This window comes from Myotis myotis, unplaced genomic scaffold (assembly GCF_014108235.1).
Source record: "Myotis myotis isolate mMyoMyo1 unplaced genomic scaffold, mMyoMyo1.p scaffold_m19_p_2, whole genome shotgun sequence".
Taxonomy (NCBI): domain Eukaryota; kingdom Metazoa; phylum Chordata; class Mammalia; order Chiroptera; family Vespertilionidae; genus Myotis; species Myotis myotis.
In genome coordinates this window covers 42,538,571-42,556,297 of record NW_023416324.1, presented here as the reverse complement: position 1 = coordinate 42,556,297, position 17,727 = coordinate 42,538,571, and the positions used below count along the sequence as shown (strand labels likewise).

The following is a 17,727-nucleotide window of genomic DNA, read 5'->3' as shown; positions in this document are numbered from 1 at the left end:
AATCATGTCAGCTGTGTATCTGACAAAATAAACATTTGGAAACTGTGCTCCTAGGTTCCTAACTTGTTTTTGCACTGGGATTTTTTTCTTTTCTCCCTCATCCAGCATAAAGTTTAATAGTTTTTTAATATGAAATTATAACATTCAGAGAAACTCTCTGCATGCATTCCTCAGCGTATTTTTCCTCACAACCAGAAAATGCAGCTGTTCACTGAGCTTTAACTTGCTCCTTGGGAGTATGCTAAGTATGTTCTTAATAAATAAATATCATTCCACTAGCTAATGAGTGAATTAATGGCACAATTTATGGAAAACGGACGAGGGAGGATGTGGGGAGAGGAGACTCAGCTCAGGGGGAAAATTACCAGATCACCTTTGGGGTTCTTGCCATATTAACATTTCTGTTTCTACTGGCAATCACATGTCCACAGTCCTAACGATGAATGAGCTGCATCCTGCCTTAACTCTGGTGCTTACAGAGGTTCTGTTCTAAAGGGTGAAAAGCAGCAGGACACACCGGCTTTCCATGGGGCAGGGTAGGGTGTTGGGGGCTTTACATGCTCACCATGTTGAATTTTCATAACACTCTAAGTGGAATGCAGAAATTAATTTATAATTTTGTAACTGTGACATTCAAAGATCAGAAAAGCTAAAATTTGCCCCAAGGTCACTGTACTGGTCTGCTCGGGTTGCCAAAACAAACACTATAAAGTGGGAGGCTTAAACAACAGAAATTTATTTTCTCACAGTTCTGGAGGCTGGGCAGCCCAGGATCAAGATTCTAGCTGCTTTGGTACCTAAGGGTCCTCCTCCTGGCTAACAGATGGCTGCTTTCTCCCTGAGTCCTCACAAGGCAGAGAGTGAGCAAGCTCTCTGAAGTCTCTGCTTCTAAAGGCACCCATCCCATTTTGAGGGCCCACCCTCATCTAAACTTAATTCCTTTCCCAAGGCTCCATCTCCAAATACCATCGCATTTGGAGCTTTGAGGGTCAGGGTTTCATTTCAGTATATGGATTTGGTAGAGGTGACGGAGGAGGCAGAATTCAGTCCAGAGCGGTCATGAACTTAGATAAATCAAAATCAGGTCTGTCTGGCCTCAAAGCTTATGTTCTCTCTTCTGCATTATACTGCCCAGGAGAGATGGGTGTCTCATGACAATAGGTCTTAATGCTACTACCACCTGTAAAATCCTGTGCCTAGTTAGTGTCCAACCAAGCTAGGTTAAGGTTTCTTCACACAGAAAGAGCCCACTATGCCCCCTTCACCTGCTCTCCATTCCACAGAATGAAGTCCAAATGCCATACGTTGTATAAAGTATGAATGTATTCATGACTAACCCTAACTTAGCCTCATTATTCAACATCCTCTGTCATTTACTTGTCCTAATAGACATACCAAACAGGGTAGAGTTCCCTAAACACATAGTGCTATTCCTCTGCATGTTCTGTTCTCCTTCCCTGGAATGGAATGTTCTACCTACCCAGTATATTTGTCACCTTCAAAACCAGCTTATCAGGAGCTCATGTGTCATCACCTCAAGAAGTCTTCCATGATTCCCTGCTTCTCCCCAGAGTAATTTACCTGCTCTCTGTACTGCTTGCAGATTATACATATTTCAATTTTTTCACTTGCCCTACCTTATTATAATTTGTACGTTTCTCCCCAGAAGTCTGTAATAAGCAATATAGGGATTGGATACATATATCGATAGTTCCCCGTCTGGCCTAGTGTGGTGCCAGGAACGTAGTAGGTGCTCAGTAAATTCTGGTTTCTTTCTCCTCCCTCAGGTCAATCACAGAGCTGACAAGTCAGGGGGATGAGCCAGGAATCAAGGTATTCTGACTACTAGTTCAGTGCTCCTTTCCTCTACCAAGATGTGCAGGTCCCTACTAATGTGAGTTCCCTTACTGGACCTTGTACTGTCTTTCTACACCTACCTTACTCCCCAAACATATATGGCCAAGAATCCATGGAAGGAGGACTGTACTTGAGAGAGGCAGCTGTGTGACATGAGGACTGGCCTGTAGTTTCCCCAACTACTCAAGGCAGTGGAGACGCTTGGCGTATCCAGCCTTGGAAGGCAGCCCTGGGTGCTTCCCACATGGCTGAGGCAGTGCTCTGCGGCCCGAGGGCACCCTGTGCTGTGGATATTTGTGCCTGGGCTGCAGCTCCATTATCCCAACACATTCAGACTCTGGGGAGGTCGGGTGTCAGGGTGAGGCATGCAGGGCCAGGACAGCCTGTCCCAACCCAATGAACCCGGTGTCCCAGCTCTAACACAGGGATCCAGCTTATCAGGAGCCCATGTGATTCATTAGTTAATGTGTAAAGCATTTGGAAAGTGAAAAGCCAATTAGAAGTGCTAAGTTATTTCGTCTCTGCTGTAAAGAAAGAAATGTGAAGCCTGAGGAAAAATTCTCATGCAAATATTCTAGGGAGGCGTGTGTTGTGGAATTTAACGCAATGAATAGGCCCAGTTGAAAGGCTATATCCCAAAAAGGAGGCCACGGATGAAAGAATGTGCCTTTATCCTCAATAAACAAACAGAAAGGTAAACAAGGGTGTGAGAAAAGTGGACGGGAAGAATCATGAAAACCTCACATTGAACAATAGGCTCTGGCCTTGAAACTGTTAGTAGAGCCTTCAAGGTCTTAGACTCATTAGGGGGCCTGGGAAGGCCTGTGTCTGAAAGGGACCTCTCCTACCTAACATGATGGGGTCTTGGTTAGAAGGGGAAGCAAACCCCTCAGGTCTGGGACTTTCACAGGCAGGGGCTTGATGGAGAGTGGGGACACCACCTGGACGGCCTTCTCTCCTCAGAGTTCACACTGCAGGGCCAGTCAGCTCATTTTCCTGTTCTCTGAACTCTGTTGACTCAAGCTCAGCAATACCAGGCTCTTTTCTTTTGCAAAGGAAGCATCTGGTTCCAACTCATAAAAGAGAAACCCAGAACCTATTGCTGACTGTGTGATAAGCACCTGGGAGGGCACCCGGAGGGCACCGTTTCGCAGGGCTCCCCGCAGTTACAGAGGCCTTTACGTCCTCCAGCTCAGCCTTCTCGGAGACCTGGTTTTCCAGGAGAGCTGGACCCCGCCTCCTGGGAGCTGGTCTGCACACAAAACTCCAGCACTCCTGCCAAAAGCCTGGACTCAAACAGAGGGCCGAAATGAGATGATCGCTATAGCACTCATACAGCACAGGTGTCTCCTGGACACATAGGGAGCAAGTGTGGAGGAAAGGATCTGTAAGGAAACAAGCAGCAAGAGATAAAAGGAGCCAAAACCAAAGGAGTCAAGTATAACAAAAGGAGTCAAGTGTAACAAAAGGCATTGAAAAGTGCATGGACCTGATTGGGGAGTGGGATAAAAGGGAACATGCGCACATGGTAAACAGTCTACCCACTGTCTATTGCCCCTTCTTTCTTGGGGGTAGTTTTGTTTAGGGAGGACAATGTGAGCAGTTTTAGGCAATGAGACCCTAAATAGAAGTTTGCTAAAAGGAAACAGGGAAGGAGCATGGCAGGGTCTTTATTCCCTAATATAAGAGGAATAATGGGGAATGATAATGGGTATGATGCCTGGAGCTTCAGCAGCCATCTGTCAATCAGTGGTACCAAGCATGCAGATACAAGGTTGGTAGAGCAGAATATGAGAAAGAGCATGGGCTCCTGCTGACATCATGTAGCAGCCAAAACACTGCCAACAACCACTCACTGACAGATTTGTTATGTGAAAAAGTAACCTGATTGGCTTGAGCCATACGTAATTGGCTTTTCTTATACAGGTAGATACTATTATTGCCTTCATTTCATAGATGAGGACATGGAATTTTTTAATTTTTAAAATATACTTTTATTGATATTAGAGAGGAAGGGAGAGGGAGAGAGAGACAGAAACATCAATGATGAGAGAGAATTATGGATGGGCTGCCTCCTGCAGGCCCCCTACTGGAGATCCAGCCTGAAACCCGGCATGTGCCCTGATGGGGAACTGAACCTTGACCTTCTGGTTCACAGGTTGCCACTCAACCACTGAGCAACACTGGCCAGGCAGGAAACTGAATTTTAAAGGTAACATGTCCAAGATCATTCAGATAAATGGCATAGCTAGGATGTGAAAACAGGTCTTCCTACTCTCTGACTCATGCATGACATTTTCTTTGTTCCCCCAAAGAAATCAGATCATAAATAACAAGTACATTTCCCTTAGTATCCTGAAACTTCTACTGATCAGAGTGTTATTATCAAGACCCATCTAAGGACTGGAAGTTCTGAAGGCAATTCTGCAGTTGATACTAGGGCTTTCTGACTACATTGCAAGGCTATTATCAAACTCTGATCTAATTCTTTTTAACTCTATACCAATTCACCACTTCTTTTTCAACCTGTCCCCCCAACTTCATTTTCTGTCCCACTTTTCCCACAATCCCAAGGGCTAATTTCATGGACACCAGATTTTTAGTTTTTTCCTTCCTTCCTCCATGAAATCTAAAATTTTCTGTGAAATCTCCTTATTTTCCACTTCTCTACTGCCACTGATCTTATTTTAACAGAGTCATGGACCACTTAATGATGGGGAGAAATAAGAAATGCACCATTAGATGATTCTGTCCTGGTGTGAACATTACAGAGTACACTTACACAAACCTGGATGACATAGCCTAGTACACACCTAGGCTATATGGTACATCACCATTGCATATGTAGTCCGTTGTTGATTGAAACATCGTCACTTAGCACATGACTGCACTGGAAAGCCAGCAAGAAGAAATCAGTATTTATCAAGCACCTATTGTGTGCCAGATTCCATCTAGGCACCTTAATTCTTCCAACAGTCATCAATTTGCTTCAACTAAGAAACTTCCCCAAACCTTTTTGGAGCAAGTCAAAAAACAAACCAAAAGGCTAAAACCCAACTAAAATGTGGTTAAAGATGACAGGATTACTGAAGTATTAAGAACTGAGAGAAAAATAACTGATGCTCTAACTTTGTCCAGAAGTAAATTTTGTGGCTGAGGACGTCTAAAACATGCTGCCAAATTAAAACTCGAAAGACAAAGGTCTGTTTATTGAAGAATTTATTTTAAGAGTGTCTCATAGCCTGTCAGTGAGTCAGCTGCCAAGTATATGTGAAGAGAATGTGTCAAGAAATTATAGGCTGGTGTGGGAGCTGGGAGCACTGCTGCCCACAGGAGTTTGGAGGGAGGGGAAGCAGATTGTGTGAGTAACTCATCTCACGAGGTGTTGCTTACTCTTCACCACTGATGACTGGAGCTGAGAACATAAGAGAAAAAATGACCCGGCCTCGCCTTTCCCTTCAGATTCTGGGGGATACATTCACTGGCTGCCAGTCCTTAGATCCTCAGAGATTTTGTTTCTCCTTGGGAAGTCTCTGCTTCCTTGGGGAAACAATTTAGCTTAAGGGGAGAATGGTATATGGGGAAGAACCAAAAGAAAGTTAATTAGGCTTTTGGGGTACCTCTAGGGCAGATGTTCAATGGAGGAATCCGTGAGGTTATGACCTTGCAGCAGGGCAGGGTGAACCTAATTTGCTAGATGACTGCTTTAGATCTGGCATTTGGCTGGTAGGTTCTGCCCATATCCACACAGCTGCACATAGGACACGCTGGGAGGCTCGCCCAAGTCCTTCCAGACAGGGTGCATGCAGGGTAGTGTGGACTCTGGAATCAGCTGTGGGTTTGTGTCCTGGCTCTACTGACTCCTGGCTGTGTGGTACTAGGGAAATCACTTCCTTCTTTAAACCTCAGTTTTTAAATCTGTAGAATGGGGAAAATAATAATAATGACTCTTCCTACCTCAAAGGGTTGTTCTTAAGATCAAATGAGAAAATACTCTGTAATCTAGGAAAATACTGTTTAAATATGAGTTTAGTTATCAACCAAACAAGAAAAGCTATCATTTAAGTGTTTAATAGATGTCAAGCATTTCCTTTCTTTACATTAACAGAATTTAAGACTCAAAACAACCATAGGAGGTATAATAAACCAGGCTATGGAAAAACTGAATTACAAAAACAACAACAACCAAAGAAACTTTGTCTATGTGAAGAAATAAAGCTCTGACCAAGATCTGGAAAAAAAAAAAAAAAGCTCACAATCTCAGCTGCTCTGCTATCTGGTCTCTGGGTGAGGTTAGCTGTTCTCACAGATGCAGACTAATATCATTAGTAAAGGTCTTTTTCCCAGGCAGGATGAGAGAATGAGCTCAGTCTTGATTTTACAGATGCATGAACTAATAGGCAACTGGGGCAGGTCTTCAGAAGAACCAAGCAAAGCAGGACCCAATTTCTAGGCTTCTAATTCCTTGATGTAAGAGGATGAGTTAATCATAGACCATCTTAAAGAGAAAATGGTCAGCCACCTTTCACTGTAAGCAATTAAGGATGCAGATAGTGTTTGGGAAAGGAAAGTTTCAGAGACAGACTGGTTCAAATCCCGGCCACCTCTTTACCACGGGGCAAGTGTACTCCTCTCTCCTCGTCTGTCAATTAGGGTTAAAACCACCCACCTTGAGGACTCTGAGTCACAGAACCTGGCACAGATGGGTGCTTAACACAGAGTACTGGTCAGACCAACTTACTTTTTTCAAAGTCAGGAGTAAATGGAGTTTTATTTGCCATTTCCCTCTGGCCTTGGGAGTTTTCAGCTGTATGGGCTTGGAACTAAATTGCTCAAGTGCAGGTCTAACTAGAAGGGGAGGACACATTTCCCCACCCCCCTCTATGGAAATCTGAGTTTCTTGCCTTTGCAACCTTCCAGCTGCTCCTTGAACCACTATGTGGTAGTTAACCTCCTACAGGCAGGCAGTTCAGGTCAGCGTGGGGAGGAGGCAGGGAATGGCTTCAGCTAATTCAAATGCAACCTCAAGTGAGCTTATTCAGTGCTCTGGGTGAGGACATTACACCAGGAGGGGGTGTTTCTTGGAAATGAGTGGTGAAGGAGCTGCTGGCTGATACACCAGCAGCAGGAAAGGATTCTGATTTATCTGCTTGGTCCAGAGAAGACAGGACTCAATATATCTCTCTTGGTAGGATGGGCTAAAGCCCTTGTCTACCAGCTCATGGGTAAATTGGCAAAAATGAAAAAGGTAAAGTGTATAAGAACCAAGACCATATCATGAGACCAAAGTTAGACAAGAACAGAAAACTGATCTAGCCTTTTCTTCCCTTTCTACTCTCAGGAAAGTTCTACCCAACTCTCATTATTGTAACTGGTATCATGCTCATTATTGTTGTTATCATTGCCATTACTCTTGATCTGTTTCCTCTACTAGACTTTGAACAATTTGAGGAGAACTGTTTTTCCCTGCATTGGGTAGGTATTGGGAACATAGTGAAAAACGACGAGTGGGTGAGGAAAGGGACTTAGGAAGAGCTCTGCAGCTTGCCTATGTCTTGGTCTCTCAGGCAGAGCTTCAGCAACACGACACACAGAATGGCAACGCACTGAAATGTCTCCATATATGCCACCGTCCCGTGTACCTTGTGCACCCCCACCAAAGGCTGAGAATGGGTGCCACACCCATTCCTGAGCTCTAGGTCAGCTGGTTTGCCACACAGTGAAGTGTGGGCTTGTGTCTACATTTGTAAATTTCATGACGCAAAGGCAGTCACACTGCTTGCAAGTCAGGCAGCTAAATGATTTATTAAGCAAAGGTTACAGCACCTGTGCCTTTTTGTCAACAAATCAGGCCCATGCCATGCCAAGCGATTCTTCTAATAACCCAAATGGTAATTTGGTTTTAAATAGCATTTCAGATACCATGATTCTGTTGATGCAGAACAGTGATAGATTTGGGTGGCAGGAAAGAAATGCCTGTTTTTAATATTGTTTGCACTCATTTTTCATTTTAAAGAATTAGTCCTCGTTGAAGTTCTGCAGGTTAAGCATTTTATTTGAGCATTTGATTAAACTAGAACCTGAATCAAAATGAGTTCTTTGCTCAGTCCTTCTGTGTGGGAATTGGTATTCCTATTTATTACCTGATGATGAAATATTAACATTTTTTTCCCCTCTAAATAAATGCCTCCTCTTAATGGCTCTTGTTTTCAGGGATCAGATTAAATTATGATATGCAATTGAAATGGTCATTGGCTTTCTGCTGTCTGAAATGACGGCATGTTCTCTATTATATCATTCAGTGGGCGTGCAGGGGACGCGGATAGTCTCCAAAGTGAAGTAAATGCTCGATGCCCCAGAGACTTTCTCTCTGTTAATATCAACTGTCATGGGACAATACTGGGAAATGAGATTTGGGGTGGGATCAGTGGTTATGGTATCTCAGGCTCGATGGGTGTTCTTGAGGCTGCGGGGAGGTGGCCACCCCCCATGCTAATGATGAGTTACCAAATGGAGAGGGAGGAGGGAAATGAGAGACAAATAATGATAGCAGCCGAGGTAGCAGACGAGTGAGGCGGAAGCATGGGATAGATAACTTGGCAGGGGTACTCGAACAGAGCCGAATGCTGGGGTGAGATACACAATGCAACTGGAATGCATTCTGAAAGAAAACTACCTCAAGGCAAGGCTAAAGAGAAGGCAATTCTGTCTCCGTGAAGGGAGGAATTCTCTGGAGAAAAAAATAGACTGGAAGGGAAGGAGGAGGAAAAATGGCTTTCAATTATCCATGTTATCTTTCCCTACCAATCATTACAGATGATGAATAGGTGCAATAAAAGCCAATATTCAATTTTTTTCCAATTTACATGGAAAGAAGGCCATAATATATTGTTAAGGGGAAGAAACAGCAGGTTACCAAACAGTGTATGTAATATGATCTCATTTTTGCAATGTATTTGTTGCATAGAAACAGTCTGGATGAATTTATACAGCAATGTTAACAGTAGGACTACAAGTGATTTTTATTATTTTTCCCATCTGTATTTTCCCACAATTAACATGTATCATGACTGTAATAAGGAAAAGTCATTATTTTAAAGCTTCCTTATGAATCATTTAGATTCAGCCAATAAATGCTGACTACCCACTATGTGCCGGGCATGAGAATTACTGCTCCCAGAGAGGTCAGCACACTATTACAGTGGATCCTGTTGGTAAACAGTCCACTTTTCTAGGCTGTTTTACAGAATTTTAGACTCTTAAGAGGTGAAAGGGCTGTTGGAATTTATTTAATGATTACGTTTTTAAAAATTTACCATCTTAACCATTTTCAAGTGTACAGTTCCATGGTATTCAGTACATTCACAATGTCGTGCAACCATCATCACCACCCATCTCTTGAATTGTTTCATCTTGCAAACCTGAAACTTTGTACCATTAAACAATAACTCTTCATTCGATCCTTCCCCTGGCTCTGGCAGCCACTATTTTACTTTCTGTGTCTTTGAATTAGATGACTTTTGGTGCCTCATATAAGTGGAATCATACAGTACTTGTCCTCTTGAAACTGGTTTGTTACAGGCATAATGCCTTCAAGGTTCATCCATGTTGTAGCATATTGCAGAGTTTCCTTCCTTTTAAAGGCAGAATAATATGCATTATACCGTTTTGAAATGATAGCTACACAATAAAATGTATATGCCAGATTTTATCCATTTATCTGTCAATGAACACTTGGGTTGTTTCCACCTTTTGGCTATTGTAAATAATGCTGCTAAGAACCTGGTGTACAAATATTTTTTTGAGAGCATGCTTTCAGTTATTTTGGGTTTATACTAATGATTAAATTTTAATACAATCTCAAATTTAAAAGCAGGGAATGTGCCAGAAGTATTCCTGAGAGTTGAGCATGAGTCTCTGAATATCAGGGCAAGGTGCTCACCAGCTCATGAGGCAGTGCAGTACAGTGGTTAGAGGGCATGGCCTTGGGAAAACCAACAATCTCTTTAGAACTCAGTTTCTAACTCTATAAAGTAGAGATAATTATATCTATTGTGTTGGGTGGCTTTTGTAAAGGTTAGTTAGATAAGTTACCTAACATACTTAGTAAATAAAATGAGTAAATTTAAGTTATCTATAAAAAAATTCTTTTTTTTGTAAAGAAAGGTCTTATAATAAACTGATAACTGTGTAATTAAAATATCTATGCATATAAGCTCTCTCCGCTAAAAAAAAGCAGAGACCATATCTAATCTACCTTTTATAGGTTGATGCTTCAGACTTTGGGAATATTTCCACTGCGAACTGGTCTTTGGGAGAAAGAAAGGCCATTTTATTTTACATTTGTTTATGGATTTATGTGCAGGATGTCACTTCTGCATTTGTAAAGCTCAAGTATCTGCTTGGTGACTCTTCACTTTTTACTTCTCGAAAGACAGAAAGCAAAATTTTGTTTTCCCAGAAAACTTTTCCTGTAATTTAATTAATACAAATTTCATGTCTTATTAACAAAAGGGTCAATACAGAAAAAAATACAAGTTTGCCTAGAAAATTACTAATCTGCAGGCCATGTTCAAATTATATCTTTAAAAATTCTTGTAAAAAAAAACAACACAAAACAAAAAACCCTCCTGGCTGGTGTTGCTCAGTGGTTGAGCATCAACCTATGAACCAGAGGTCAAGGTTCAATTCCTGGTCATGGCACATGCCTGGGTTTTGGGCTCAATGCCCAGTAGTGGGTATGCAGGAGGCAGCCAATCAAAGATTCTCTCTTATCATGGATGTTTCTATCTCTCTTTCCCTCCCTCTTCTTCTCTGATATCAATAAAAAATATATTTTTAAAAAAAAATCCCTTTTCTGAACGAATGTCTTTTCAAAAAGCAGCTTTTTAAAAAAAGTATGTCATTATTTTTACTATCTATATCTATACATGTCTAACACTTTAAATGGTTCCAGAATGTGGTTCTTTCTTTTTTAAGAAGAGTTAATATATACTCCAGAAAATTAAAATATTTAGAGCACATAATTTTTACTTCAGGACATATATATCTCTATACCTCTATATCTATATCTCTCTATATTTATAGAAAAAATACAACTTCTATCAGCACAGTTTCTCATAAGATAAGTGGGGATGGCTCTCTTCCAGCCAAATGTGGCAGGTGTCACTGTGATTAAGAGAGAGAGAGGGAGGGAAGGAGGGAGAGAGAGAGAGAGAGAGAGAGAGAGAGAGAGAGAGAGAGAGAGAGAGAGAGAGAATTTAAGCTGCTATCCCTATGATGCCAAATATTTAACAGAAACCAAGAAGTTCAGTTCCAGATGCCAATATTGGGCCTACATGACATCATTCATCCAGATGCGTGAAAAATCTGGATTTTTAAGAATTTAATTTTTGTGGTCAACAACATGGAGACCCAGTTTATGGGTTAAATAAGGCATCTGTGAAACAAAGCCATGTTGCAATGTAACACATTTTGATGTTAGACAAACACAGTGAATGGAACACAGTATTATTTCAGTGCTGTGAATCACTGCTTCTTAAAAAAAAACAAAAACCACTATGTAACATACACATAGGACATTTCCAAACTGCATTTTTGAGGTTTTTGATGAAGTAACCTGAGTACACTGGGGCTTTGAGAAAAGAAATCATCCATTATTACAGCCACTGTCCCCAGTTCTCCCCTCCCATTGAACTTGAACGTGTGAACCCAAAGTATAAAATGAAACATTCTATTTTCATGCATTTGAGGTAATTATTCAAATTCACCAGTTAAATATTTGAAGGTATGGGAAAGTAAGCAATAAACTTGAACAGTTTTATGGGAGGGATTGAATAGGCAATGTTAATCCCAGATGCCATGTATTGGCCTGTTTCAGGAGAAACAGCAGAAGTGGGAAATTCAAGAGTTAACCTTCTCTCCTTCTCGCTCCCCCCTCCTCCCAGCTGCCTCCTCTGAGGCTGTACTTTCTGTGACCCTGCTTCAGCGCAGGGAAGGCTTCAGATGCAATGCAGTTTAACCCGTGCTGTCGACACAGCAATAAAGTAAAACCCTTTATGGAGAGAGCACATGAACCCAGCAAATGTAGCCCATTCACAAGCACCTGGTCAGAGTCTGACAAACAAAGATGAGCAGTTATAAATCTGGCATCTGGAGATTACACACCCAGGCATATATATGCACAAAACATCCTGGAGAAACATTTTTCAACCACCATGCTGAGAACCTCATAGAGAAAATATTTTCTTTATGTCAATTATGATGATATATGGTCACATTCCAATTAGGAAATCAGAGAGGAGTTTCTTTCAAAAGTTGACTCTAATTCTATTTCACAAACCTCTAAATAGCTATCTCTACAGCCACTACCTTGTACTACAAAAGTCTTTCATGGTTTCTCAATTAGCAGCAGCCATTTCAAAACTTTAAGAGATTTCTTCTCCTTGACCTAAACTAGCACAAAACACAACTTTCTAGTGAAAAATAAGCTCTAGATGTCCTGGCACACTCTTTTCTCAATCACCTACCTCAATATAAGACATTAAACCCACCTCCATCCTCTCCCACCCTTCTGCACCTTACTCCCAGTACCAGTGTAGCCAGGAACAAACATCTCCAGTTATTTTCTGCGCCAACACCAGCAACTTAATAGGGCTCACAAACCCTTTATTTTAGAAAGTTTGCCAGGTTCCTGGGGACCCTATAATGAATACAGAAGAGTGGCTGTTTCCCCCATTCCTAGCATGCTCTCTAATGTCGCTGGCAGCCAGAGTTTATATTGCAGGTTTGGTAGGGAACTACTGTCTCCTTGCATGTAGAGACAGACCCCTAGCAGAGGAGACACACTAGCTAGCACTAGGAAATCTTTCTTGCCATAGTCAAAGCAGTTCTGGTCCAGAAGCCCTCCTCTTCTGCTCCCTCAATACAAGAAGCAAAAATTGCAAGCACTTTTCCACGATTTCTGAGAACACATGGAAATGGGGCTGAAGGACCAGGACCGGAGAGGAGGTTGGGAGGAAAGGGGACCAAACAGGGGCTGGGAAATGCAGCCTGTTGTGCGGAAAGACAAGTTACAATGCACCTGATGAATAAAACAAGCTGCACCACATACAGAAAAGATGAGAGCGGCCCACCTGTGTCTGTTGAGGGATATTTACAAAGCTTGGATCCCGTGGTCCAACACTGACGAATCGGTTTGCGGGGGAGGTGCTGGGTGTCGAGTAGGCTGTGAAGGAAGGGACACATGCGTTCAGGAAGCAGCACGAGATTGCACACAAACAACACCAAAACACACAGTCTCCCAGCCGACGCAGCTGATCAACGAGGAAATGTGCAAACACTGTAGCTAGCGAAGGGATCTGGCTAGCAAGGGCATTTTAGACAGTCAAAAAGGGAAGGGGTGTTGGCTTCCAAAGACTGTTGGAATAAAACGATGTCAAATTGGTGCTCAGATGAGCTTTTTTCCTTCCATCATACAAATTAGAACATGCAGGACATTTGCAAAGTATACTTTCTGAGTTCAATACAAGCTCTGAGGTCAGAAAGAGATATCCTAGTTTGTAGAGCACAGGGAGAAAGAAATTAGGAAGGGCAGGAAAGCAGTTCATTTTACAATCTTGTTTTTCATACTATACACTCCAAAAAAAATCATGAAGTGTTCCCGTGCCTCTATAGCTACATATCGAAGAGGAGTCTTTACAGAATGAATTAATGGGTCCCCAGAAAGGATGTTAGAACAAGCTGTTTTTATAGGCCCAGAAGAGAACCTAGAACAGCCGTGGGCAAACTACGGCCCGCGGGCCAGATCCCGCCCGTTTGAAATGAATAAAACTAAAAAAAAAAAAGACCGTACCCTTTTATGTAATGATGTTTACTTTGAATTTATATTAGTTCACACAAACACTCCATCCATGCTTTTGTTCCGGCCCTCCGGTCCAGTTTAAGAACCCATTGTGGCCCTCAAGTCAAAAAGTTTGCCCACCCCTGACCTAGAATCTTTCTGATGCCCAAAATGTGCTTGAAATATTAACATTTGCAGTCTTCCAGTCCTAGAACCCTTCCATTCTGGCACAAACTCTAAGATGTCACACTGGAACCCCAGACCCTACGCTTCAGTTTACTATTATTTTCAAGTGTCTGGAAATTTTGTTGTTGGTTTTTATATTTAAGAACTTCACTCTACTTTTCTGCGGAAGAAATTCACTGGCTTTGGTGTTTCATTGGCTCATAAATCCAAATGTACATTTTTTTTCAGTGTCCTACACTTCCTTCTTTATAAATCCAAGGATTTATTCACACTCTTTCTTTGCACTAGAATTTTCACAAAGACCATTGCTTAATTTCAAATTTCTTAACATTACTTGTAAAAGGCCTAAGTTTTTTGGACTGTCTCTAAACACACATCATCTAAAAGATCAAAAAGATCTACAATTTTAAAAACACAGATAATTGAGGGAATAATACCAAATTCCTTTCCCAGATTTGTTTTTCTTTACTGATATCATCATCTGCTTCTCTTACTTTGATTTTCTGTTTTACTGAAAACTGTGTAGGCTCCTTGTTTCTCTGGGTAAACACATCTAGGAATAAAATTCCCACCAATCTGGCCCAAGTCCTGTTGGTCATTTCTGGGAAGAGCGAAGTCACCCACTCAGATCTGGGACGGTCATGTGGTGTGGCTGTGTCAAACCAGCACCGAATAGAGGATGAACACGAGGTTCCTCTGATGCCTGCCAATCAGAAAATGTTTGCTCTAGTAGTGTTTGTGTTAGAAGGAGTGCTTCAGTAATAGCTTTATATCCAATGACCTAAATGTATGATGATGTACTGTCTAGCAATGTGAATCTATTGATTTCCTCCCTGGCCCATCCTATGTCAGACCAACTTCAACAGATTTAGGAAAAACTTCTGCATTTAGCCATTCAGTAAATACCTCTCACTCACTAGTATGGGGGAAATTTGTATTTTTCAAAACTCAGTAAAATACTCTTTATTAATTGCTTCATTTAGTCTATTGCTTTGATATGCTTGATATACTTTAATAAGTCTCGATGGCAAATTTTATATTGAAAATGATGGACTATAATTACTTGGTAGTGAATTTACCTGCTCCTAGGGCACAAAGAGAACATGGGAGAGATAAGGGAGAAAGTTAGTAGATGAAATGACCTATTAAACCTGTTAGTGGTTAGGGAGGGAAAGCGTTCTTTCACATGTGAACAGGTAGGTAGGTTGAGAAGAAACAAAAAGGCGTGAAGAAATGCTAAGGTGGTTAATGACAGATGCTGAAACATGAGTGCTTAGTTTGATGGTCCTAGGACAGTGATGGCGAACCTATGACACGCGTGTCAGAGGTGATACACGAACTCATTTTCTTTGGTTGATTTTTCTTTGTTAAATCGCATTTAAATATATAAAATAAATATCAAAAATATAAGTCTTTGTTTTACTATGGTTGCAAATATCACAAAATTTCTATATGTGACACGGCACCAGAGTTAAGTTAGGGTTTTTCAAAATGCTGACACGCTGAGCTCAAAAGGTTCGCCATCACTGTCCTAGGAGAACTGTGTACACAGACCTGCACGGGTCATCACAGACAAGTAGAAGGATTTCCTATGACATTTTTACCACATTGGTGACATCAGAAACAAGCATGCTGAAAGGTCTCTGTCTCTCTCTCTCTCTCTCTCTCTCTCTCTCTCTCTCTCTCTCTCTCTCTCTCTCTCTCTGTTTGTGTGTGTGAACATAGTTCTCTATTGAACATAGTGAATTTACTAAAACTGGAAAGGTTTGTATTGCAGCCCTTTCTCTATTTTTGTCTGACCTAAATGTTGGCATTTGAAAGAAGGTTTAGCATACAAATAATTTAGCCACTCAAAATTACTGTGAGGCTGACAATAGTATATTTTCCCTCCTTCAAGCAGGAGACAAACCTTGCAGTCTTGTTTCAAAACACCTCAGAAGGCTTTTAATGCTCTCATAGTTACTCAAACTGCTCCAAAGTTTATTCTGGTTTTTAAAAAAGAGAGCACTGGTGAGAGAAGTGGTGATGGGATTGCATCTTTTAAAAAAGTATATTACCATGACAAAAATCTGTGAATCACTGAGTACTCAAGTTATCAGATGGAACAAATGGTGCCCAGGGAAATTTATTCTATAGAAAGCTATGTTCTGGGGAAAATCAAGGACACCGGAAAAACAAGGGAAGGAAGAAAGAAATTCTGACTCATCTTCCATTATTGTAGCTACAACAGGCAGAGTGTTCACTATTACAGGATGTAGTTCCATAAATGATATAAGTTGCATCTGATTTCCCAAAGGATCAGTGGACTAAGGGAAGTTCTAGTGCTGAACAAAAACCTCAGTTGAAACTTTTTATTAAAACAACCACTTACACCATCATGAATCAATTGTACATGCACAGCTAAGAGCTTTCAACATGAATATAAAGTCAAGTAAAGGGGGCAGTGTGGTAATTAGTTATATACAACTGTGATTATGCTATTATATCACATTCATAGCTTTCTTAATTATAATCCTTGTCTTATTTACAACAGCAATAATCAAATGCTACAGGAAGAGCTTCAGGAAATCAGGAAATCCAGAAAATAATTTTCTGGGAGGATTACTGCAGGCATTTTTTTTAGGATTCTGGAGGAAAGATTCAAGGCATTTGAAGATTTTCTGATAAAGTCATGAGGGAAATCAATTTGCCTCTATAACCTCATTATAAAGGTCCTCATGGCAACCATACCTATTAGAAATCAAATTATTGATTACTTGGCTACTTCTGAAACAAAGTGCTTATTGCTGTTTTTTCAGCAGCCATTTTATCTATAGCAGCAATATCACCATGCACCATCTTCCTGACAGTATGGAAGAACACTCCTATAAGAATGTCCCACCAGCTTTTATTTGCACGGATCTGAGCATATTTTTCCTCTCTCTGATGCATTTCTTCACATTATCCAAGAGTCTTAGTTTGGCCTAAACCACAATGGTAAATATCAAGATTCCAAACCAGAATTTGATCCACATGAAGAAAACCCCAGCCTTCTGTGTTACCCACTTATATGTATTGCTAGTTCTATATATAATCCTTCATGTAGGCCAGCGATTTTCAACTGGTGTGCCACAAAAATTTTAAAATCATGCAATACCTGACTATTTAGTCAGGGGCACGGACCTCTCTTCCCTTAGACCAGCGGTTCTCAACCTGTGGGTCGCGACCCCTTTGGGGGTCTAACTACCCTTTCACAGGGGTTGCCTAAGACCATTGAAAAACACATATATAATTACATATTGTTTTTGTGATTAATCACTATGCTTTAATTATGTTTAATTTATAACAATGAAAATACATCCTGCATATCAGATATTTACATTATGATTCATAACAGTAGCAAAATTACAGTTATGAAGTAGCAACGAAAATAATTTTATGGTTGGGGGTCACCACAACATGAGGAGCTGTATTTAAGGGTCGCGGCATTAGGAAGGTTGAGAACCACTGGCATAGTGATTAATCACAAAAACAATATGTAATTATATATGTGTTTTCCGTTGGTCTTAGGCGACCCCTGTGAAAGGGTCATTTGACCCCCAAAGGGGTCGCGACCCCCAGGTTGAGAACCGCTGCCTTAGACTGTCAAACAGAAAAATGACAACAGCCAACACAACAATTGCCATCTGTTGTGAATGAATCAAAATAATAACTTTTTGGGGGTCAGATTGGCAAAAAATATATTTTCTGGTGTGCCGCAGAATCTTAGTAATTAGTTTATGTGTGCCATGAGATAAAAAAGGTTGAAAATTGCTGACTTGGCAGTACAAGTCCTGGTTAGTATGATCAGCTGGGGGAATGGT

At 41.0% G+C, this 17,727-nt stretch overlaps 1 protein-coding gene across 6 annotated transcripts in view; it reads right to left on the bottom strand.

Annotated features, from left to right (window-relative positions):
• The window catches only part of NFIA (nuclear factor I A), a 369,092-nt gene that overhangs the window by 27,516 nt on the left and 323,849 nt on the right, over positions 1-17,727 (bottom strand). For 2 of the 6 annotated variants that reach the window (XM_036352901.1, XM_036352903.1), the window contains exon 12: positions 12,993-13,084. The exons of 3 other annotated variants lie outside the window; for them this stretch is intronic. In XM_036352901.1, the coding sequence (XP_036208794.1) occupies positions 12,993-13,084 (92 nt within the window). Of the gene's footprint in view, positions 1-9,000; positions 9,492-12,992; positions 13,085-17,727 lie in introns of those variants that run through there. One more of the 6 variants, XM_036352902.1, reaches the window with a different exon arrangement.